This window comes from Triticum aestivum, chromosome 1B (assembly GCF_018294505.1).
Source record: "Triticum aestivum cultivar Chinese Spring chromosome 1B, IWGSC CS RefSeq v2.1, whole genome shotgun sequence".
In the NCBI taxonomy this organism is placed as follows: Eukaryota; Viridiplantae; Streptophyta; class Magnoliopsida; order Poales; family Poaceae; genus Triticum; species Triticum aestivum.
In genome coordinates, this window is record NC_057795.1 from 595,229,357 (window position 1) to 595,249,680 (window position 20,324).

Consider the following 20,324-nt stretch of genomic DNA (forward strand, 5'->3'; position numbering starts at 1 on the left):
GTTAACTAATTAATCGGACAAATTCTTGAATAGGTTTTTCTTATTAATGGCAGAGGCGAGAACTACACTATATCTAAAGGAATAGTGTCTAAAAAAATGGTGAACTCTATGTTAAAATGGAGAAGATGTCTGTTGCAATGCCAAAAAACTATGTTACAAATGAACAGTACATGGAGGGTTTATCATGCTCCAGGAGTGCAGGACCGATGACCATGGTTGGCACCCTCGGAAGTTAACGGTGATCATCTCAAATAAAGTGGTGCTTTGACTCACATAAGCAAACCACGGTCCCCGTTGTCGTCCTTCATGTAGAAGCCACTATTAGCATTATTATCGTTGGTGTGGTCTTCACCCTCTAGCTCAAGGCAATGTTGTAACTGGGCCACCACATCAGTCATCGTGGGACGCTGCCCCGGAGCATGCTCGGCGCACTTCAGCGCGAGATCCACGGCCTTCCACACACCGTTGATGTTGTAATCAGCTTGCATGCGTGTGTCCACCACTTCCTCGATGTTGCCTCCCGTAAGGCGTAGTCGTGCCCATTGAACAATATGGACGACCTCTTCAAATTGTTGGATGGCTGGGTGTCCTGTGATCACCTCCAGTAGCACAATGCCGAAGCTATACACGTCGCTCTTTTCATTCAGTTGTAGAGCTGTTGCATACCTGAATACATATGTACAACATCCATGAGATGCATTTTCTTTACACTTGTCATGCAGGCAACAAAAATATGGTAACAAGCTAGGGTTTTTACTCAGGTGCTAGGTAGCCTCTTGTGCCAATCACCCGGACCGTGGATATATGGGTATCATTGTCATGATTGAAAGCCTTCATCAAGCCAAAGTCGGCAACTTTGGCCTCAAGATTTGCATTTAGTAGGATGTTTGATGTCTTCACATCACGATGCACAAAGGGAGGGCTGCATGCCTTGTGTAGATACCCGAGTCCTGAATGCACATCATAGTAACAAATAGCAACCGCCCATCAAAACTTTTTTTAAGTTCTTGCGGAACATAGATAATAGTAGCAGTAAGAAGACCCAACTTCCAAATTAGAATGACTATACCTTGTGCGGATTCCAGTGCAATGCGGAGCCTTTGTCTCCATGTTAAGGATACATCCGTGCAGTTTTTCCCTACAAAAGTATGTCTGTCGTCAGTATTGTGGGATTCGGCATAGATATTTCTAATGCTCTTCTTAAAGATGGACAAACACACCTCTAAGTTTATCTTCGAGGTTTCCTTCAGACATATGCTCATAGACAAGTGCCAAATACTTTTCCTCTTTACAGTAACCAATCAAGGAAACAAGATTCTTGTGATGAATCTTTGTTAGTGTTTGAGCCTGACCGAGGAGAAGATATGTAAATAGTTCCAAATATTATCTAAATATTTACCATTCTCTAATCATACTGGACCAGACATTACCTCTGTCATGAACTCTTCGATACCCTGATTGGAGGACTGAGACAACAACTTGACTGCCACGTGAGTACCATCATGCAAGAAACCGTCATAAACAGTTCCAAACCCACCTTGGCCAAGCACTACCTTGAAGTTGTCTGTTATGACCTTCAGCTGTTTGTACGTGAACTGGCGGTTCTCCATTTGTTGGCGTCCATGTCCATGGCTTCCCCTTGCCAATCCTTGAAAATTCAAGAATGAAATTAGTATTACCTTGCACTCTTTAAAGTAAACTACTCCCCGCGGAGGTGCAGATATGTGAAATTATCAATGGGCATGGTTTATGCGGAGTGTCACCTTTCTTCTTTCTCACTCTGAACATCAGTAGTAGTACAAGGGCTCCTATCAAAAGAACAACAAATATGGGAACACCAATATAGACGGCAAGCATATAGTTGTTCTTCTTTGTCTGGCAAGAACCATTGTCGCTACAAAGGTTTGGATTGTTTCCATATCTATAAATAAGACAAAATAAAAGAGATGGCAAATGTCAAAGCAATGGTGAGAAAACCAGTTATCATTCGATTTATAAATACAATTGACTGACCTAACAGCTAGGGAGCCATCTTGAGTTCTCTTGAGTAGCCCGGCTGGAATTGATCCATTAAGCTGGTTGCCCGTCAAATCTCTAAGGGGACAAATAGCGTTGTGTCAAACAATAATGTGCATAAATATTAGTCATCAAAGAGATACTATAATTCAGAACTCTTACAGCACGACGAGAGAGGGTAGTTGTGAAAGCGCGTTAGGAATTGATCCTGTTAAGTTATTGTATGATAAATCCCTGAAATAAGTGACAACACATACAAAATATTTGAACTTCTTCCCTTGTACTGTAATATTCACATGGAAAATGGATTTAAAAGGTCTACTTACAAATACGGGAGGTCTTTGATATCAGCAAAGAAAGAAGATATATCGCCACTCAAACCGCCATTTGACATATTTCTGTTAGAACACAAAATGTTTCAGTTGAAACAACACGATTGTCTTTTCTCATTCTTTTGGATAAATCTCTCATGCGTGATAGGAAATTAAATTTGAACTTATATGCTTGTGATTCTTGGACGCCCAGAGGTAGGATAGCTGCAGGTCAACCCGTTCCATGAAAAATTCTTCGGAGCACATGGGTCACCCATCCAATTCTTATTCACCTGGTATTTAACCTTGATTTTGTTGATGGCAGAAACTTTTTTTCCCGCGGTGACACCGAAGACAAAGAAGCACAATTATCAGATCACGTAAGCATGTACATCTCTATCGTGAAAAAGGCTACTAATCAATAGACAATGATCCCACGTCTGAATGTAAATTTCTGAATGTTTACCATCCTGACTGTCTGTTCCAACGTTGGCAGTCGAGATGACAGAGAAAAACTCGAAGGCATTGATCATCGGTGGTAGTGTGGAGTTCGCTGTGGCGATGACAGTGAAGCTGTACTGGCTGAAACCGTGGTGGGGTTCGTTGTTGTATAGGGCGGCAGCGATGAGGTATTTGGGCCTGTACGGGACCTTGGTCCTCTTGTCGTTGATAATGAGATCATACTCGCGAACATCATCACTGGCCAGGATCTCCAGCTCCGCGGCATACAAGATAGCAATGCACCTATAACATGTACTCATATATTAATTAAACTGCTAATACAAATATATATGCTTGCAATAACAGTTGATTGAGGTTTTCTTATGACCAAGTATGATGCAAAGCCTCGCATCATGTGAATATCAAGGACAAGGCGGATCCAATCAGACGGCTCACATCACATCGACTTCTTTTCTTGTTGCCGGGATAATATTCATCGGGTAAGTTTACATTCGGTTTGATAAATCGACTTAGGTATAAGAAAAACTAAGGCGACATAGATTTAGGAGAATCACAGCATAAAAACATTTGGTTGCTTATTGATTAGGTCGTACTGAAGAATGTACTACTACTCTAGATGGTTGATCAAATTTGAGATCTCTACTGTCAGGGTATAGAGTGGTACCCGGGCACTGGGTACACGTGGTTCGGCTTGATGTCCCATGCCAACTGGATGGTCTTTGAATCGGAGTCTTTGCGCGATGTGATGGCAGTTTGCATCACGACTGACGGCGCGTGGAGGATGAGATTGCCGATGTTGTCCTTTACCTTCTCCGTTGTTGAGATGTCGGACCACTCCTCTGGATAGCTAAACGGCAGCCAATTCCGGTCGTATGGATCGTCCGGGTAACTGGTCAGGTGGTCACAGGCACAAATGTTAAGACAAATGTACACGTTTTTTCAACTAAAAAACCGTGCATGTTTCAGAATTTCACAGAAAGGCATTCAATGTACGCAGCACTGCAAAGTCACCTAATAGGTACTTTTCCCGTGTCGCCGAAGCTGTATCTGTCGATCAGGACTAGCCCCTGGGTCGCGTTCGCTGGCGGATACAACGAGTTCTCGAGAGGCCTCAGCACCAGCGCCGAGATAAACGGCGTCCCGGAGCCGACATTCACCAGGCAAACCTGCACCGAGTCGTCCGGGATCACGGCGATCACCTCGGCAATCACCGCCATGTTGACTTCAGTGACGTTCACGGTCTGCCAGAAGTTGACGCCGAGGTAGAGGTCGAAGATAGGGAGGTTGTTGAGTCCGTCGTAGTCGCCGTACCTGAGCGTGGCACGGACCAGGTATTTGGACCCCGGAACGAGGGACGGCAGGGTGTAGCAGCTGCGGACCGCGTCGGGGAAGCTGCGGACGTTGCGGTCGGTTTGGGACATGCGCGTGGTCCAGTACTTGGCGGAGGTGTTGTGGTTGGAACCGGCGTCTGTGAAGCCGGCGTCCGAAGTGTACGGTATCTGGATGACGTTCACGTAGCTGGTCTTCTCGTCCAGGCCACAGTCGATGCTTATGAAACCTGCATTGCTCAATGCCGATGGATGTGGATTTATGGATTTGTCCAAGCAAATAATAACACATATATGGTGCAACACATCCTAGCTACGATGTTCATAATAATCATAAACTCACCTTCGACGCTAGGGCGCGCTGGCCGCGAACTTGAAGCATGCCGGCTGCGGCTGCAAGGCCGAGCAGGAGCGTCAACCATGGCCGGGCAGAGAGTTCCTCCAGGCTTGATCGCCCCATTGCACTTCACGCGTACAGGCCGCAAGCACCAAACCGCTAGTAACTAGGACAAAATATACGTCCTACTAAGCACTCAATATATACCCATTTCAGAACGGGCAAAGAGCTGGCTTGCGGTTGACCTTGTGAGGAGTTAGTTTCTCAACGGTCGCACGGTACCAATAGTACGGCCGTAGTCCGTTAGTCGTGCGCCCACAACTCCTCACTTTAGCTTTCATTCAAGTTTGGCATGACAGCTTGGTTTTTTTTTTTGAGCATCAGTACAGACACAAGCGCTCATATACACGCGCATACACTCATCCCTATGAACGCGCACACGCACACCCTACCCCTATGAGCACCTCCGAGAGACTGAGCCGGCATATCATCTTGAGATTTACGAAGTCACCGTAGGCGCCTCGTCGTCGACGGGAACGTCTCCTCCCACTGAAAGCGCATCGCCCGAAATCCTGAAATAAATCCAGGAATAATGCGAGCACCAGGATTTGAACCCTGGTGGGTTGGGGATACCACTGTCCACCTAACCAACTCAACCACAGGTTGATTCGCCATGACAGCTTGGTTAGATGGTCGTTTTTGGTTAATAATAATATTTTGCTATCGTGGGGACGACGAGGAGTGGCCTATAAGAGCATAGAGTAAATCCACTAGACCACTATCACTCCTTTTCTAAAAAAAACTAGACCACTATCACCACCACCACGGAAACACACACGCCACATAGCTCACAAACGACGTCTTGTGAGTGCCTCATCAATCGTGCATCAAACACGCCATGCAAGGAGGCCACCATTGAAGCTTTAGACGGTTAAGGGGTCCGCTTAGGCTTGTAAACACCCCCCCCCCCCCCTCTCATCCTCACAGTTAGGGCTCAATGTGTGATACATTAAGTACTCTCATTTGCGCTAGCCAGTCCATCCGCAAAGTGCAAAGCGAAAATGGCCTGTTTAGCACATTGCACACCGTTGTTCCGGTTTGCCCCGTGCGTTTTCTGTTGTCTGTGCAATGTGAGTCAGACATCGCGCACGTTTTAATTTGCTCATGTACCTGCGCCTAGGCATTATATAAGCCCGGCTCATCTTATGACCTAACCTTATCTGGTTGAGACACCGGTTGCGTGCTCTCTCTTTCACACACACACACACACACACACGCACGCGCGCGCATACTTCCAACGAGATGGCACGGCGCAATATGGGAGGACCAACACCTCCTCCTCAAGTAGATCTGGTATTTAGGACGAGGAAAAGCTACGTAATCGTTCATCGCTCATGGGAGGGGCGAGGACGAAGGAGGACTAGTTACCATCATGGAGGAGAGGAGGTAGAGGTTGCACGAGGCCTCGCCAATGGAAGAGAAGAAGAAAATGTACCATGTGGTGCCAGCGCGTAAGGAGAAGGGGGGGGGGATGTCAGACAACTAGGCGTCGACACATCACATGAGGAGAGGAGGGGAATCTCGAGCGCTATAATGGCAACATGGGGAGGGGGAGGATGAGGTCGTTTGTCGGCGAGGGATAAGCTCCCGTCCCAATCCATGTGCAGCGTATAGTCTTAGATTAAGTGTCGTCACAGATGGAGACCCCGTGTAGTCGTGATAGGAGCGAAGGAGCCACCGACTGATCTGCTCTATAAGTTTTTCATTATATTTTGCACTGAAACCCCCTAATCACCGTAGATTCTAGTGGTATTGTTTTGAGTCATACATGATCCATTGTTCCGTACCAATGTGATGATGTACCTTCAAGCTAGAGGTTGATCTATTCGTGGATGAAAGCTATTTTCTTTTCTACTATGCCCCTTCTCATGACCCAGTGCCACCGCACAACAAGGATGGCCGCCTTATGGAGTTCGAAGGACCAAAGATCTCAAGACCGTTTTGACAAGGGCAACAAACTGTCAAAATCAATCACACACAATCGCTGAATGAAGGCATCTGATGATATGTTACTGGATATATTAGTAGGTAGAATATTAGGCCATTGCTCGGCTTGGAGCATCCCGGAAAATAACGCTAGAGGGAGCTCACCAAATGCCTTGAGACAACGAGGGAGATGACTAGGTAAACAAGAAGTTGTGGCGGCACGACGAGACGGGAAGGCAAAGATGATAACAAGCCAATGAGCCAGGGTCAAGGATTTAGTTATCGGGTAAACATATCGGTTGCCACGTGGTTATGATGGTTCCCAGCCTCCCATGGTAAATGTTTTTACTGAGCAAAAGATATTGTTTTTCTAACACTTGGATTAAATTTAAAAAGTTGGTCTCTTCGCAGCAAGGATCACTGGATATATATTCCCCCTACCAGTGCACCCCCCCCCCTCCCCAAGTAAAAAAATGGTTATTCTATAATGAAAACGTTAATCAAGGTTACAAGTTAGAACAACAAGTAGGGAAGTAAAACCAAAGGCATGTGCAACTTGCCGCAGATAAACCATCGAGGTACGGTAGGTGGGAAGCTAAATATCACAATTCTTTCAACTTATAAGAAATTATGGTAGTTGGGTGGAGGTGACAAAATTTAAACTAGAAAAACTTAATCTAATAACATTATCATGCTCATATAGATTCCTCATAACAAGTCAAATATAATTATATGGCTCATGGTAGACACCTCTCATCGCACGGCAGGCCCGGTGTCCATTGTTGGGACCCTGCCAAAATTATGCTCTGTCTCAAGTGCAGCTCTCTGCCTGGAGTTTGTAGACTTGTTTGTAGAGTAAGCATCATCTGTCCAGTTTATGTCATCGCTATTGATGCCGTTGTAGATGCCGCTGTCAGACCCACCGTCAGCCAAGTCCTCCTCTAGATTGAGGCACTCTTGAAGTTGAGCAACGACATCGGTCATGGTGGGGCGTTCTGCCAATGCCTCAGTGGTGCACTTCAGCGCAATAACAGTGGCTTTCCACATACTATTTATGTCATGATCACCATGGATCCGCACATCCACCACACCCTCGATGTTTCCCTGTGCTAGCCGTTGTTGCACCCACTCGATGATGCTGATGGTATGTGGGGTACGCAAGATGGGTGGCTTCCCAGTCACAAGCACAAGCAACACGATGCCAAAGCTGTACACGCCACTCTTGCTCGTGGCCCGCCATGTTGTCTGGTAGCTGCACAAACATTTCAAGTTTAACTAATACGTGGCATGCTACACAAAGACTTCAAATCAGAGGGAGAGGGAACATACTCTCGATCCACATATCCTAGTGTACCAACGATTCTGTTTGTGGAAACATGTGTGTCATCATTGTGATGATAAGCCTTGGATAGGCCGAAATCAGCAATCTTAGCCTCTAATTTGGCATTCAGCAGGATGTTTGTGGCCTTAACATCCCTGTGAACCAAAGGTGGATTGCACCCCTTGTGTAGGTACTCCAGCCCTGCACACCAGCAGTCAAGATTGAAAAACATAAACACTTATCAACAAAAGGTAGAGGTGAAAACTCTGTTTTCAAGCACATACCTTGAGCGGATTCAACTGCAATTCGGAGTCTCTGTCTCCAGGGTAAGCATACCGCATTGTTGCCTTTTCCTGCGAATGATCCGACATTGTGAATTTCAGACTACTTATTCAGTTCACCATATAGATTAGTAATAGTTAAATATTGTTGGTTTGAAAAGAGCAAGTTAAAATGCACCGATCACCTTGCAATCATAGAATACTTTTTTTAAACAGATTTTTTTCATTACCTGAAGTCTCTACATCAACCTAACATACATACATACATACATACATACATACCAGCAAGCAACTTGTGTACCTGAAATGTGCTCTTCTAGGGTGCCCTCTCACATGAACTCGTACACAAGTGCCATGTGCTCCCCATCCTTGCAGTATCCAATCATGGAGACAAGGTTCTTGTGATGTATGAGGGTTAAAATTTGAACCTACACAAGTGACCCGAAAAATACTTCACAAATTTATTTTCACAATTTCCTGATACTAATAGATGCCTAGAAACTACTTTATTAATAATTTTAGAGGAACAATGGTAAAATATTTTCTTTATAATTTGAAATTTTACTAGTGTTCGTGTTCCGACAGCATGATTATGACGAAGTTTCAAGACTTGTAAAATATAGCGAAGCAAGAAACACAGAGAAACGGGAGTGCAGTTATGTAAATTCTACCTCCGTGAGGAATTCCTTGTCGCCTTGATTGAAGGACTTTGACCGAATCTTCACCGCTACTCGTGTACCATCCTCTAGTGAGCCTTCCTAGACATTACCAAACCCTCCCTTGCCAAGCACTCGTCGGAAGTTGTTGGTTATTCTCTCAAGTTCGATGTAGGTGAATTGACGAGTCTCCAATCCAAGTGGACTGTTCCCATAGCCATCCTTTTCTGACCTATGCCCGTCGTTTTTCATTTCTTTATGTGACTTGACGGAGTTGTTCATAGATTCTTCACATGTGGCAAAATGTAATGACAAACATTAGGACTATTCAAGGATGGGGAAGCATATCAGATAGTTGACGTGCTGATTCTAAATCCTCACCTGGATTTCTTTGTCTTAGAAAGAAAAAGAGCGCTACTGCCACTAATACCAGCACCACAATGACAGCTATAAGGACAACACCGTAGATGGCCAACTTGTTCTTCGTTTTAGTAGGCTGGCATGAATTGCCGTCAGTGCAAATGTCTGGGTTGTTGCCATGTCTACCAGAAAAGGAATTGGAGATTATTAATGACAAATAGTAATTAATTACTCGAGTTACATAGAATTGGAATTGGAATTGGTGGGGTGGGAGGGGGTACCTTAGATTCAGGCTGCCATCTTGAGTCCTTTTGCGGAGCTCAGGTGAGATTGATCCATTGAGGTGGTTGCCTGACAAATCTCTATAAATACAAATTACTAGTACTGTATACATGACTCAAATATTTAACATGAGGTCGCAAAAAATAGACTAAAAGATAAGTCGACCTACTTACAAAATTGTCAATGATGTCAATTGCGAAAGGGCGCCTGGTATTGAGCCTGTCAAGTTATTGTTTGACAAATCCCTGCAACATAAAAAAACAAGATCTGTTCTCTAATCTTTTTTGGTACAAGCAGCAAGTAAAATGTCACCAAAATAGATCCAAAACCATTCACGTACAAGTACTGGACGGCCTTGAAATTCGTGAAAGAAGAGGATATATCACCATTGAGGCCACTAGAGGAAAGATTTCTGCAAAGTGCAAATATCGAGTGTATCAGATCCACTAGACATGGTAGTTATGTAACCTGCTATATTTTTTTTCTTTTTTTTCGAAAAGGGGGTTTACCCCAGCCTCTGCATCAGAAAGATGCATACGGCTCATATTATTAAAAATAAAGTCCAGCAACAAAGTCGTCAAGTATCGAGTTGCGAAGATAAACAAAAGGCTCGAAAGAGCTCCAACCCAAAGCCACAACCGGCTGGCAAACACAATAGGAGCACTACATGCCTATCCTATTACATGACCGTCATCCAAATCGGTTGAAGATAACCCGCGCTACCATCTCCCATCGGATAGACGCAGTAACCAAACGCTCCCTGGGCTCCGTCGGAGTGAGTAGCGACCACATACGGATGAATGCCGTGGCCCTGAAGACAACCTGCAAAAAGTGAATGTTTGTTGATCTATTAAATACTAAATCATTTCTGCAATTCCATACTGCCCAAAGTAAAGCACAAACGCCAACACGTCTTGCAGTATCGGAATCAACCCCATCAAGTCATGTTCCAAATAACATATTGATAGAGGTGGGCTGATTGATATTGAACGCAATATGAATCGACCGCCACAGAATCTTAGCCAACGGACAATCGAGAAAGAGGTGTTTGATGCTTTCGTTATGATCGCAAAAGCTACACCTAAATGAGCCCACCCAGTTGCGTTTTGCCAGGTTATCCTTAGTCAAAATGACTTGTTTATGCACAAACCACATAAACACTTTGATACGTAAGGGAACCTTTACTTTCCACACGTGAATCGAGGAAGGGACAGCGCTAGAGTTAATGACATCCAGATACATAGATGTAACCTGCTATATATATATATCTCCATTAATTTTGCACTTCATGCTTTATTAACAGACCAGACAAAGCATTCTCTTCAAAAACGGACCATTGTTCCATATAGATGTATGAATAATCAATTCTTACATGCTTATGATCCTTGGAGAGTTGTCACTGGTGTAGCTGCATGTCAGCCTTTCCCAGACCATAGTCTTTGGAACACATGGGTCACCCATCCAATTCTTCTGCACCTCATAATTCGCTTTGATCGCCATGATGGCAGATACTGCAGTTAATTGTTAATCACAACATGTTTTGATTAGCATGCGTGTTCGACCTGTGTGCCTAAAGAATTAATCATAAGCTACATGTCAGTTATTTGCGTAGGAACGTACCATCCTGGGAGTCAGTGGCAATGTTGGTGGCGGAGATGACGAAGAAAAACTCGACGGCACTGATTACAGGTGGTAGCGTCGAGTTGGCGGTGGCGTACATGGAGATGTTGTACTTGTTGTCTCGGTAACGTGCATTTCCATTGGACACGAAGCCCGTGCCAAGGTAGTGTGGGCTAACAGGTTCGGGTAACTGCATGTCGTTAATGCTGATGTAGAACTGGCGCTCGGCGTTGCTAGGAAGGAATTGCGGCTCGGAGAAATGCATGATGATGAGATATCCTAGGGACTGGTTCGGGGGCTGAGGGTTGGGGCTCCAAATGATCTCGAGGTTCATGGCGGCATTTAGCGGCGTGACTGCTGTCTGCATCACCATCGATGGTACCTCGAAGACATCGCCATCACTCTGCACCGTCTCCGTAGTTGATATGCTGCTCCACATTTTTGCATCACTCTTAGGGACTTGCCTCTAGCAAGTCACATTGTAACTGGCCCCCTCTCATCTGCCGTCCAATGCAGATCCAACGCATGAGATTTGCCCAAAGCAAAACAGCCCATACCTACAGACTTGGCAAAAGCACAACTGCACAAGCATAGAAACAGGGCCGACATGGCACTCAAAACCTCTTCAGATTGCCCATTTTCACAAATGCTAATGCTAGTACATAATGACAACAGCAACAAAGCACTAAGATATTCCAAATTACATATTTCACAGCCCACATTTGACCATTGTTGAGGAAATCGTTAACTGATAGCTGCTCGGTTGGCTGGTGAGTAGGGGATTAATCGGCTAATCGGCAAGTTAATCGGCCATTTAATCAATTAATCGAATGATTTATCGGTTTATAGGCTACCCGGTGACCCTACGAGTAGGGATTTTTAATCGGCAAGTTAATTGGTTAATCGGATGAATTCTTGAACAGGGCATTTGGCTTAATAAAAACACAAGAAACTGTCCAAATTGCATATTATGTACGGCAGCAACACAACACTGGAACCTGTCCAAATTGTATAGTTCTCAGCCTACACTTGCAGGATTAGTGAATACAGAAGAAACAATGCCAGTAAAGTAATGGAACCTTTTCAAACTGGACAATTTTGACACTGAACACTGGATATATTAGGCAAGTATAGTTGTACACTTGGCTATGTTTAATCCAAAGAGTGAACCAGATGCACACATGAGCAGAGATAGGCTAAAATAAAATCAGTACATATACAATTTCAGAGATAAGCTACAATTTCAGAAAGGCGAGTCAAGATGCTGCAGATATGCAATTTTATTAAGATAAAAAAAGAAGTCAAGCAGAACATATAGTGCATTTATACGGCTGATCTGGTGTACCAGGAAGAACAACTTCAGCCAAAGTAAAATTCAGAAAATGTTGCAGTCTGAATATGAACAGCAGGGGACTCACGATAGAATCATCCAGAGAGGTTCCCGTCGAATCGTCCGGTGCAGTGGCGGCGGATCTCCTCCCTCCTCTGCAGCGACGGCGGAGCCCCTCGTCGCTCTACTCCATGGAAGCGTAGCTCCTCCTCCGCGACGGCGCCGAGCTGCCTCGCTTCCAGGGGCACTTGCGCAGCTTTCCTCTCTCTCCCTGGACTCTCCCCTGCGTGTTGGCTCGCCTTCCTCTCCTCCGCGACGGAGACGACCGCCCTCAACCCTCTCGTCCGCGCCGCGGCCTCCCGCCAAATCCCTAGCTTTTGCCCTCCATAGCCCTCGTCCGTCCCGGAAGTCTGTAGCTGTGGCTTGGTTTCACCTGGGCGAATCTCACACGTTGGATCTACATTGGATGGCAGATGGAAGGGGGCCAATCTCACACGTTGGATCTACATTGGATGGCAGATGGAAGGGGGCCAGTTACAACGTGACTTGCAAGAGGCAAGTCACTGGATCTCTGTCCCTTAGGGAGCCATACACGGTCGTGTGGATCTACAGGGGTACCTGATCAATCAATCATGTTTGTGGTTTGTATTAACAACCCCCCACAAAGCAGTTCACATTAAACAATTAACATCGTTGGCCTTTGATTTAGGAATGTTACAAGTAAACTAAAGCTTTAGATAGTGGTAGAAAAATCTATGATTTTCTCTAGTGCAATGCATATAGTTAAACTACTACTTTGAATTAAATATGGGAAAAGTATAACTTTTTTGTCCCTCAACTATTACAAAAATATAGACATGCTCCCTGACTTCCAAAACCAGCAAAACTTAGTCCCTCAACTTCTCAAACCAGATTAATTTAGTCCCGTATACCACTTCAGGGGGTTTTCATCTGAGGTGGACACGGTTTTGACCAAACTGACACATCACCCGGGTTTAACCACCACAACCCATGCCATTTCTCTAGAAACACAACCCATGTTATTTTAGTGTCCCCAATTCCTCCCCAGACGCGGCAAGCTCGGTGAGATATATGTGGTGGAACGCTTGAGTGGCCGAAGTGAGATATATGTGGTTTCAATTTTCATGAATAACCAACTAAAAATGTGTTTCTGAGATTATTCGTACTATAACAACTATGTATTTACTTCAACATATAAATTATGTATAGCTTATATGTAGGATGGGCGATACAGGTCCACATATTCATTGGAACTGTTAGCATGGTGGGGTGAATAAAATTGTAATGTTGGAACAACTAGAATTGCATACTAACCTGCTATTTGTCTTTTAGGATAGTTCAGTGACCTACCTCGTCGTAAGCTATGCACCCAAATTGTCTTGTTGTACAGATTAGTTGTATTCTATAGATTTTATTTTTGTAAAAAAATTATTACTCTTTAGTTACAAAAATCCAAAAGTCCATCTGAAGTTGTAGTACTAATTATATGTATCAGTTCCATGAATAACCTAAATAATTTCTTCTTAAAATTTGTATATGTTATTCTCTTTGTATAGTTTCATACTATCATCCTTTTTATCCATTTTTAGCATTTTTCATGGCTTGCTACCTATTCAAGAACAATTTGTTTATATACTGGATAAATGATGCATATCCATATCATTTTGTGTGTGCACCCATAACGTAAGTATGGAAAAATATATTGCTAATAGTTGTCAAAATAGAGTAACTTGTACTTTCTCTCAAATGTAGGCCTGCAAACTGATATGTCGTAATGTATGCAATAAAACAATCCCAATTGCTCATTTGTATTATCCACATTAAATTATTTTGGTACGGAAATCTAACATGTTTCTGCAAGCTTCACAACTTTCACTACTAAATGTAATATTTTTTTAATTTTCCTATAGAAACATTTATGCGTCAAACTGTTATTTTAGCATATGATGTCTTGCCCTCGGTGTTTATCCTCATAGTTGTCTTCGGAGCAGTGAACAGTTAACCTATGGTATTGATTTCTTTCTATATTGATAATAAGTTAACTAACAAATGAGTTCACAGACGGCTACGGTTTCTCAACCTCTCATCGGCACTGCCGCCAGTCTGCCTCATCTCATGTTGCCTTAGGTCCATGGAGGCGTGGAGGACCTCGGCCCTTGCCGGTGGGAGGGTTCCTACTTCATGTTTACATGTTTTTTCAAGGCCGATAAGGGTTTGTGTCCTGTTTAAGAAGGTGTGGCAGCGGTGGCTCCCTGAAGATGGCATAGGCTGCTCCCTGCATTGCCCACGTCCTTGTGGTGCGTCTACTATCGCTGAAGGGCGTGTGGAGGTGTGTCTCCGACGGATCACGTGGTATTCGGTCAGTATTGGTCTTCGATGGATCTTCGTGGATCCATTTTTCTTTCGTGTTCGTTCATATGTCTACAAATTTGATATTTTCTATCTACGCTTCTCTTCATCATTGATGGTTGTTGTTCTGGTGCCCTGATCCTATGGGGCGTTAGCACGATTACTTCCCAACTATCTACTACAACAAGTTTTGTCCATCTCCAATGAGGGAGGGCGATGATGGCGCCACGCCTTTGACTCGCTCAAGTGGTTGTAGTCGTCGTTAGGTTGTCTACGAATCTGGTTGTGGTTTTTATTATTTCTGGTGTTCATTATACTGCCATGACAAATGATGAGTAGATAGTAATTTTTTCCGTAAAAACATATCATTTTATTAATATAGGTGATACCTAAAAATATGGGATATATCATTTTCAACATTAACATCTACCTACTAAATATTTATCTATCAAGATTTTGCATTATATTCTCCACTATTTGCTAAAGAACTATAAATACATTAGTATGTGTATCCATTTTTGTGTCCTTACTTCCACAATTTACAAAGTATGGAGGTCAAACAATACCAGCAATGCAGCATGTTGGTGGCTCGTTCTAGTTGAGATAGAGATCTCAATATGATTTTTATTATGTTTGAAGTGTTTTATAGTTCTAGTAAACTTTTATAATAGATCTAGGTGTTTTTTCAAAAGAAAAGAACAACATGATATCTTTGTTTGCGCCCATAATAAACATTGCAAATGCATTGCTAATTTTTTTTGGTATTGCTACTATATGCATTGCAAATTATCGCGCATGCCACAACAATCCACACATTGTCTTAACGTGCACACTACAAAATCCAAACTGTATTCCTCTTAATAAATAATGCTTCAGATCTACATTTTAGTTAAGCTTCAATGCTTATAATAATAGTAATTCCTCTTGGGATTTCCCTTGAAAAAAATATGTGTGCCAAATAACCACTTTAACATCTCTTGCATTATTGACAGATGTTTAATGTGTCAGACATATTGCCTCGATTTTAGTAGATAAATACTAAAATATTTATCCTCAAGTTATTTTGCATTGTGTTTCCTAAATATTTGTGAGAAAACTATATATGTGCGTCTGCTTATATGGCGATTTTTTAGTCTTTACTTAAACTTAAAAAACAAAAATTAAGTATGTTGGATCAACAATACAATATTCTTCATTAGTCCAGAATAAAGATCATAGAAGTGCTAAATTTTTCGTATTGCTACTCAATGGATTGTACATTAACTTGCAATTTCTCTCGAATGACATTCAACGAACCACCAAGATAAAAAGATCTTCTGCACACTAGAATTTGATAATATCTTGTGTTTGACACCAACTATGTCAACAGGTTATGGATAACCGTGCCCCTAATCTCAAATTCAGTTGCTTCCCACCGGTTCAACTTCCAAGACTAATTCATGTTTTTTTGTGTGTGGGAAGACTAACTCGTACTGGACACGTATACTTTATTGTATTAACAAAGACAAATAGTTGCATGCATTTATTTACAAGTGCAACATATATTGTTTACATAGTCATAAATTGATGTATTACTTAGCAAACATGTTTATCACAATAACTTATAAAAAATAGGCGGCTTGGTCGTCCTATATAATTCTTTCATGTTAATACAAAATATATATTAGAAGGGTGTAATAGTAGGCACGAAGAAGATATCATGGGATGTACTAATTCTTTCATGTTAATATTGGAAGGATGTAATAGTAGGCACCAAGAAGAGATCATGGGCTCGAAAAGTGCAAACTGTGGACGTGTCCATCGAAGAACATAAATAATGTAGTTCTACATCACAAAAATATCAATAAATTGTGTACACAAATAGATATATAACATGTTCAGGGAAGTTTTCATAACAATATACTTTCATACGTGTCGGTGACCAAAAAACAATACGTAAACAAATATGGCACATTCTCTTTTGTTGTTATGCCGGGTCTTTTTTTGTGCAGCTTGCAAATCATAATATTATTAAACGAAATTTTACAGATCCATAGTGAATATATATAAGTTTTCAGCAAAAAAATTGATTTATTTAAACTTGGAAATATCATTTTTTTAATCATTTGAAATAAAGCCCTCCTATGCACCCGTCCACCAAAACTTCGCTCTCTCGTGGGCATATCTAGCTAGTATAAGTGAAAGACTAAAAAAAAAGAGGTAGTATAAGTGAAAGGCCAATTAGTCAATAAGTATGAAACTCTAGAGGCATATTCTTAAAAAATATTCATGCTCAACAGAAATAAGTACTCTGTATCGGATGCAAGGTGACATAGTTGGAACTGGTTAATGTGTTGTTGATGGATATTACTTTGTGGCAGCCGCTAGCTGCCTTTGTAGGCTATCCATTTTTCTTTTATGGTGCAGGCCGTTCTTACTCAGACTACCGGAGCATAACCAATCAGCTCCCTAGCTGTATTTCGGAGGTCATTCGATTAAGCATAAGGTTTGATTGAAGAGGGATATGACGGACGTGATGGACAGATGAATTAGATTGGTTATGTTTTTAGGGGAAATTAGATTGGTTAGTATAAGGTATGTGCACGGGAGGAGGAGAAGGAACTAGACGGTTCTAGTGGGCACTTGCTAGGTATGGCTCCCGAGTGGACAATATAGTTCAGATTTCACTATTAGTTGATGTGCAACTTTTTCTTTGCTTATGGATGTGTGGATTTCACTATTTGTTAACTCGGCCAGCTGTCTAACGGTGGATGTGCAACTTTGAATGTTGTTCTATCCAACTGCCTAACAGAGATGTGCAAATTTCTCCCATATCTCCGTGAATGTGTAGCTTTTCCTTACTAGCACCCCGGCGAAACAACCCTTACTAGAGAGATGTGCAAAGTTTTTGCACATGGAAGCGTGTGAGGCCGGCCGCTCATTTGAGCGATCGAGTGCGCATCCATGATTAGATAATTACGCAACGAAATATGTGCTATTACTTGCAAGCATGGAAGGTGCAACGGACGTGTTTGGCTTGGACAATGTTGCATACGTGTGCAAATTGATTATGTTCATGTGCAACTTTTTTTTGTTGACATCATACATTCGTGTGCGACTTTTCTTTGTTGCATGGATCTGCATGTGCGACTGGATCGATGAGATTGCAAATATTTGCGTATAATATACATGTTGTGAAAGTATCAGCTCATGTGCGGGTCCACATATGGTTATGAACTTCTAAGAGCATCTACAGTCAGATGTCTCAAACCCGCCTCAAATGCTCGGTTAGACGGTCCAGTCATTTACCTCTCACGAAAATTTGACTCATAAGGACGCCTCAAATGCCCGGACTAATCGGCACCCCTCATATCCAACAGAAATATGGGGCAGATATGAGGCACCCGGGGGCGTTCGACATGTTGAACCCGGCCCATGCTGGCCCACCCTACCCTAAATATATTCCTCATCCACTCGCCGGACCAAACCCTACCCACTTCACTCAACTACCCTCCGCTACCCCAAGCTCCTGTCCGACGATCTTCGGCCGTCTTCAGCACGGCGGGCAGCGAATCCGAGACCTTCACCTCCAAATTGGTCGACCCAGAGCTCATCCCACACAGCCCCGAGGAGGAGATGGCCGTCCAATTTGTGCTCCACTGCTCTCGAGAGGATGCCCGTGCGAGGCAGCTCTCGGACTCGTTCCGTCGGGAAACCATTGCATCCACCAAATAGCCCATGGATCCAGCGCTAGGTTTGGCGTCGCTGCCTCGCCGGACGTGGTGGCAGGCACGCTACCCTTGGCGCGCCGAGGCCATCGACACACCATGGGCGTCGTCGAACGAAAACATGGTGCGGCGTGCCCACCGTGGGAGGCAGCGGGCGCGGGAGATGGCGGTGGACGTCGGCGAGGCAGAGTCGCATTCTCTAGCACCCCGTATGGTGTAGCAATCCGGGCGCCACAACCGCGTCGTGGTGGATGTTGCCGGCTCATCCCTGGATGGATCCATCATCGATCTAATGTCCACCGACACTGTTCGGGTTCTGGGCTCCAACGAGGAAGAGCATGGCATGAGAGACGGCTGCGTGTTAAGTCCGATGAGCCGGCTCGTGTCCCATGCCCTACTATACCTTTCCAGTGACCGGACGAACATTCTGGGGATCGCAATCAGCAGCCAGACATGGGCATGTCGGAGCCAGACGAGCAACGCTTAAAGATCAGTTTATGTTGCATCTAACAATATAGATTTGATGTGTCTGTTTGTAGAAACAAATATTAGAGGCGTCAGCGGTCACTGTCCGTAGACACGCCCGGTCGCGTCCGCGGACATTGAGAAAAAGGGTTTCACCCCGCTTTGTATTCTGAAGCAACCATCCGATAAAGCCAACGATAGGTGCTGGGGCGGAAGCAGCACAAGCACGCCAAAAAGAAAGAAAGAGAAAAAGAAAAGAAACAAATGCCGATAACGGCGGATCGACAAAAACGACGAAGCCTCGCGACCGCTGCGTCCACCGGAAATCGCCCACCAAGCTCCGAGACTCCGAAGGGCCGGTACCAATCAACACCTCCAAGATGGGACGCGACGATGGCGACGCTGCTGCTAAGGGTTTCCCCCGGTACACGGCGAGGAGAGAGGAAGGGTAGCCCCGACGCCCTCCAGGAAGGTCCGGTGGTACCCTCAGGCGCCACCGCGTCGGTGTCGGCCAAGCCAAGAGGGATTTCTCCCAATCCCATCCTCCACCTCAGGCACTCTGGAGCTCGCCACCAAACCGACCACCACCCAGCGCCAACACGGACACGAAGCTTCCGACGCTGTCTCACCATGGCACCGTGAAGATGGCTGCACAACAAAGAAGAGGAGCCAGGAGTAGGGCAGCAGCACTGTCAGCATACGGAAGGGCCCCACCTCCATCGTCCATGCCGGTAGCCGACCGGACGCCAAAGCAGGAGCCTACCGGGCGCGGGGACCCACAAGCCCGGCCGGGCCCTCCGAGGCTCGGACAGCTCCTGCCTCCGTGCAGCAGCTGGCACGCCGTCGACGCTGCAGCCCTAGTCCAAGCCGCTCCCCAGCCTTCCCATATAGAGAGCATCGTGGTCGCGCCGGAGCCGACCCGCAAGGACCTAGATGGGGCCCTATGGGCCCAGATCTGGGCCGTGGACGCGCCACCGGCCATCCAGCACCACCGGAGCGCCCCGCCGCCAAGAGGCAGCACCACCGCGGCGAGCGCCGCTAGCCTCCGCCACCAGGACGCCGGGCCGCCACCAACCGAGCACCACCGCCGCCTTCCCCCACCCCGGGAAGGAGGATAGCGCGCGGGTAACGAACGACCCGCCGCCGCCGACACCACGCTGCCGGACCCGGGGGCGACCGCCGGCAGCGGCGGGGGGAAAGGGCGGAGGAGGACGGATGAGAGGGAGGGGAGGCGCGCGCTGCCCCGGCCGCCTCCCGGGGAGACGGCGGAGGCGGCGGGACGGGGAGGAGGGGATGGGGGGAGGGGAGGGAGAAGGAAGGCCTGCGCGGGCGACTGGCGGCAGCGGGAAGGAGCCGGGCGGCCGGCGGCAGTGGCGGCGGCGGCGGGGGGGGGGGGGACCCTAGCGGGGGAGCGGGAGCCTCCGCCGAGCTTCTCAAGCTGGTTCGCTCAGTCCGCGGACATTTGAGGGGTTGGATTAGCCCGGTCCAGCTG

At 45.1% G+C, this 20,324-nt stretch overlaps 1 protein-coding gene and 1 pseudogene across 1 annotated transcript; both read right to left on the reverse strand.

Annotated features, from left to right (window-relative positions):
* Nucleotides 1-269: 269 nt before the first annotated feature.
* Nucleotides 270-4,539, reverse strand: LOC123080238 (senescence-induced receptor-like serine/threonine-protein kinase). The gene is made up of 14 exons (XM_044503149.1): nucleotides 4,461-4,539; nucleotides 3,801-4,347; nucleotides 3,454-3,678; nucleotides 2,794-3,071; nucleotides 2,519-2,655; nucleotides 2,343-2,416; nucleotides 2,179-2,250; nucleotides 2,014-2,094; nucleotides 1,764-1,921; nucleotides 1,431-1,648; nucleotides 1,221-1,347; nucleotides 1,070-1,138; nucleotides 758-950; nucleotides 270-666 (listed from the first exon to the last, which is right to left on the reverse strand). Exons 1-14 carry the CDS (start codon nucleotides 4,537-4,539, stop codon nucleotides 270-272), a joined length of 2,655 nt encoding a protein of 884 aa, XP_044359084.1.
* A 2,654-nt stretch (nucleotides 4,540-7,193) lies between these two features.
* LOC123080248 (probable LRR receptor-like serine/threonine-protein kinase At1g05700) lies at nucleotides 7,194-11,445 on the reverse strand (annotated as a pseudogene).
* Nucleotides 11,446-20,324: the final 8,879 nt, after the last annotated feature.

Excerpts from the sequence above, each read along its gene's own strand:
- LOC123080238 (XM_044503149.1), bottom strand. The coding sequence starts at position 4,539 with ATGGTTGACGCTCCTGCTCGGCCTTGCAGCCGCAGCCGGCATGCTTCA. Across the intron at positions 2,417-2,518 it reads GGCGTCCAAGAATCACAAGC|AGAAATATGTCAAATGGCGG; the intron begins ATATAAGTTCAA and ends TTGTGTTCTAAC. Across the intron at positions 951-1,069 it reads TGCACTGGAATCCGCACAAG|GACTCGGGTATCTACACAAG; the intron begins GTATAGTCATTC and ends ATGTGCATTCAG.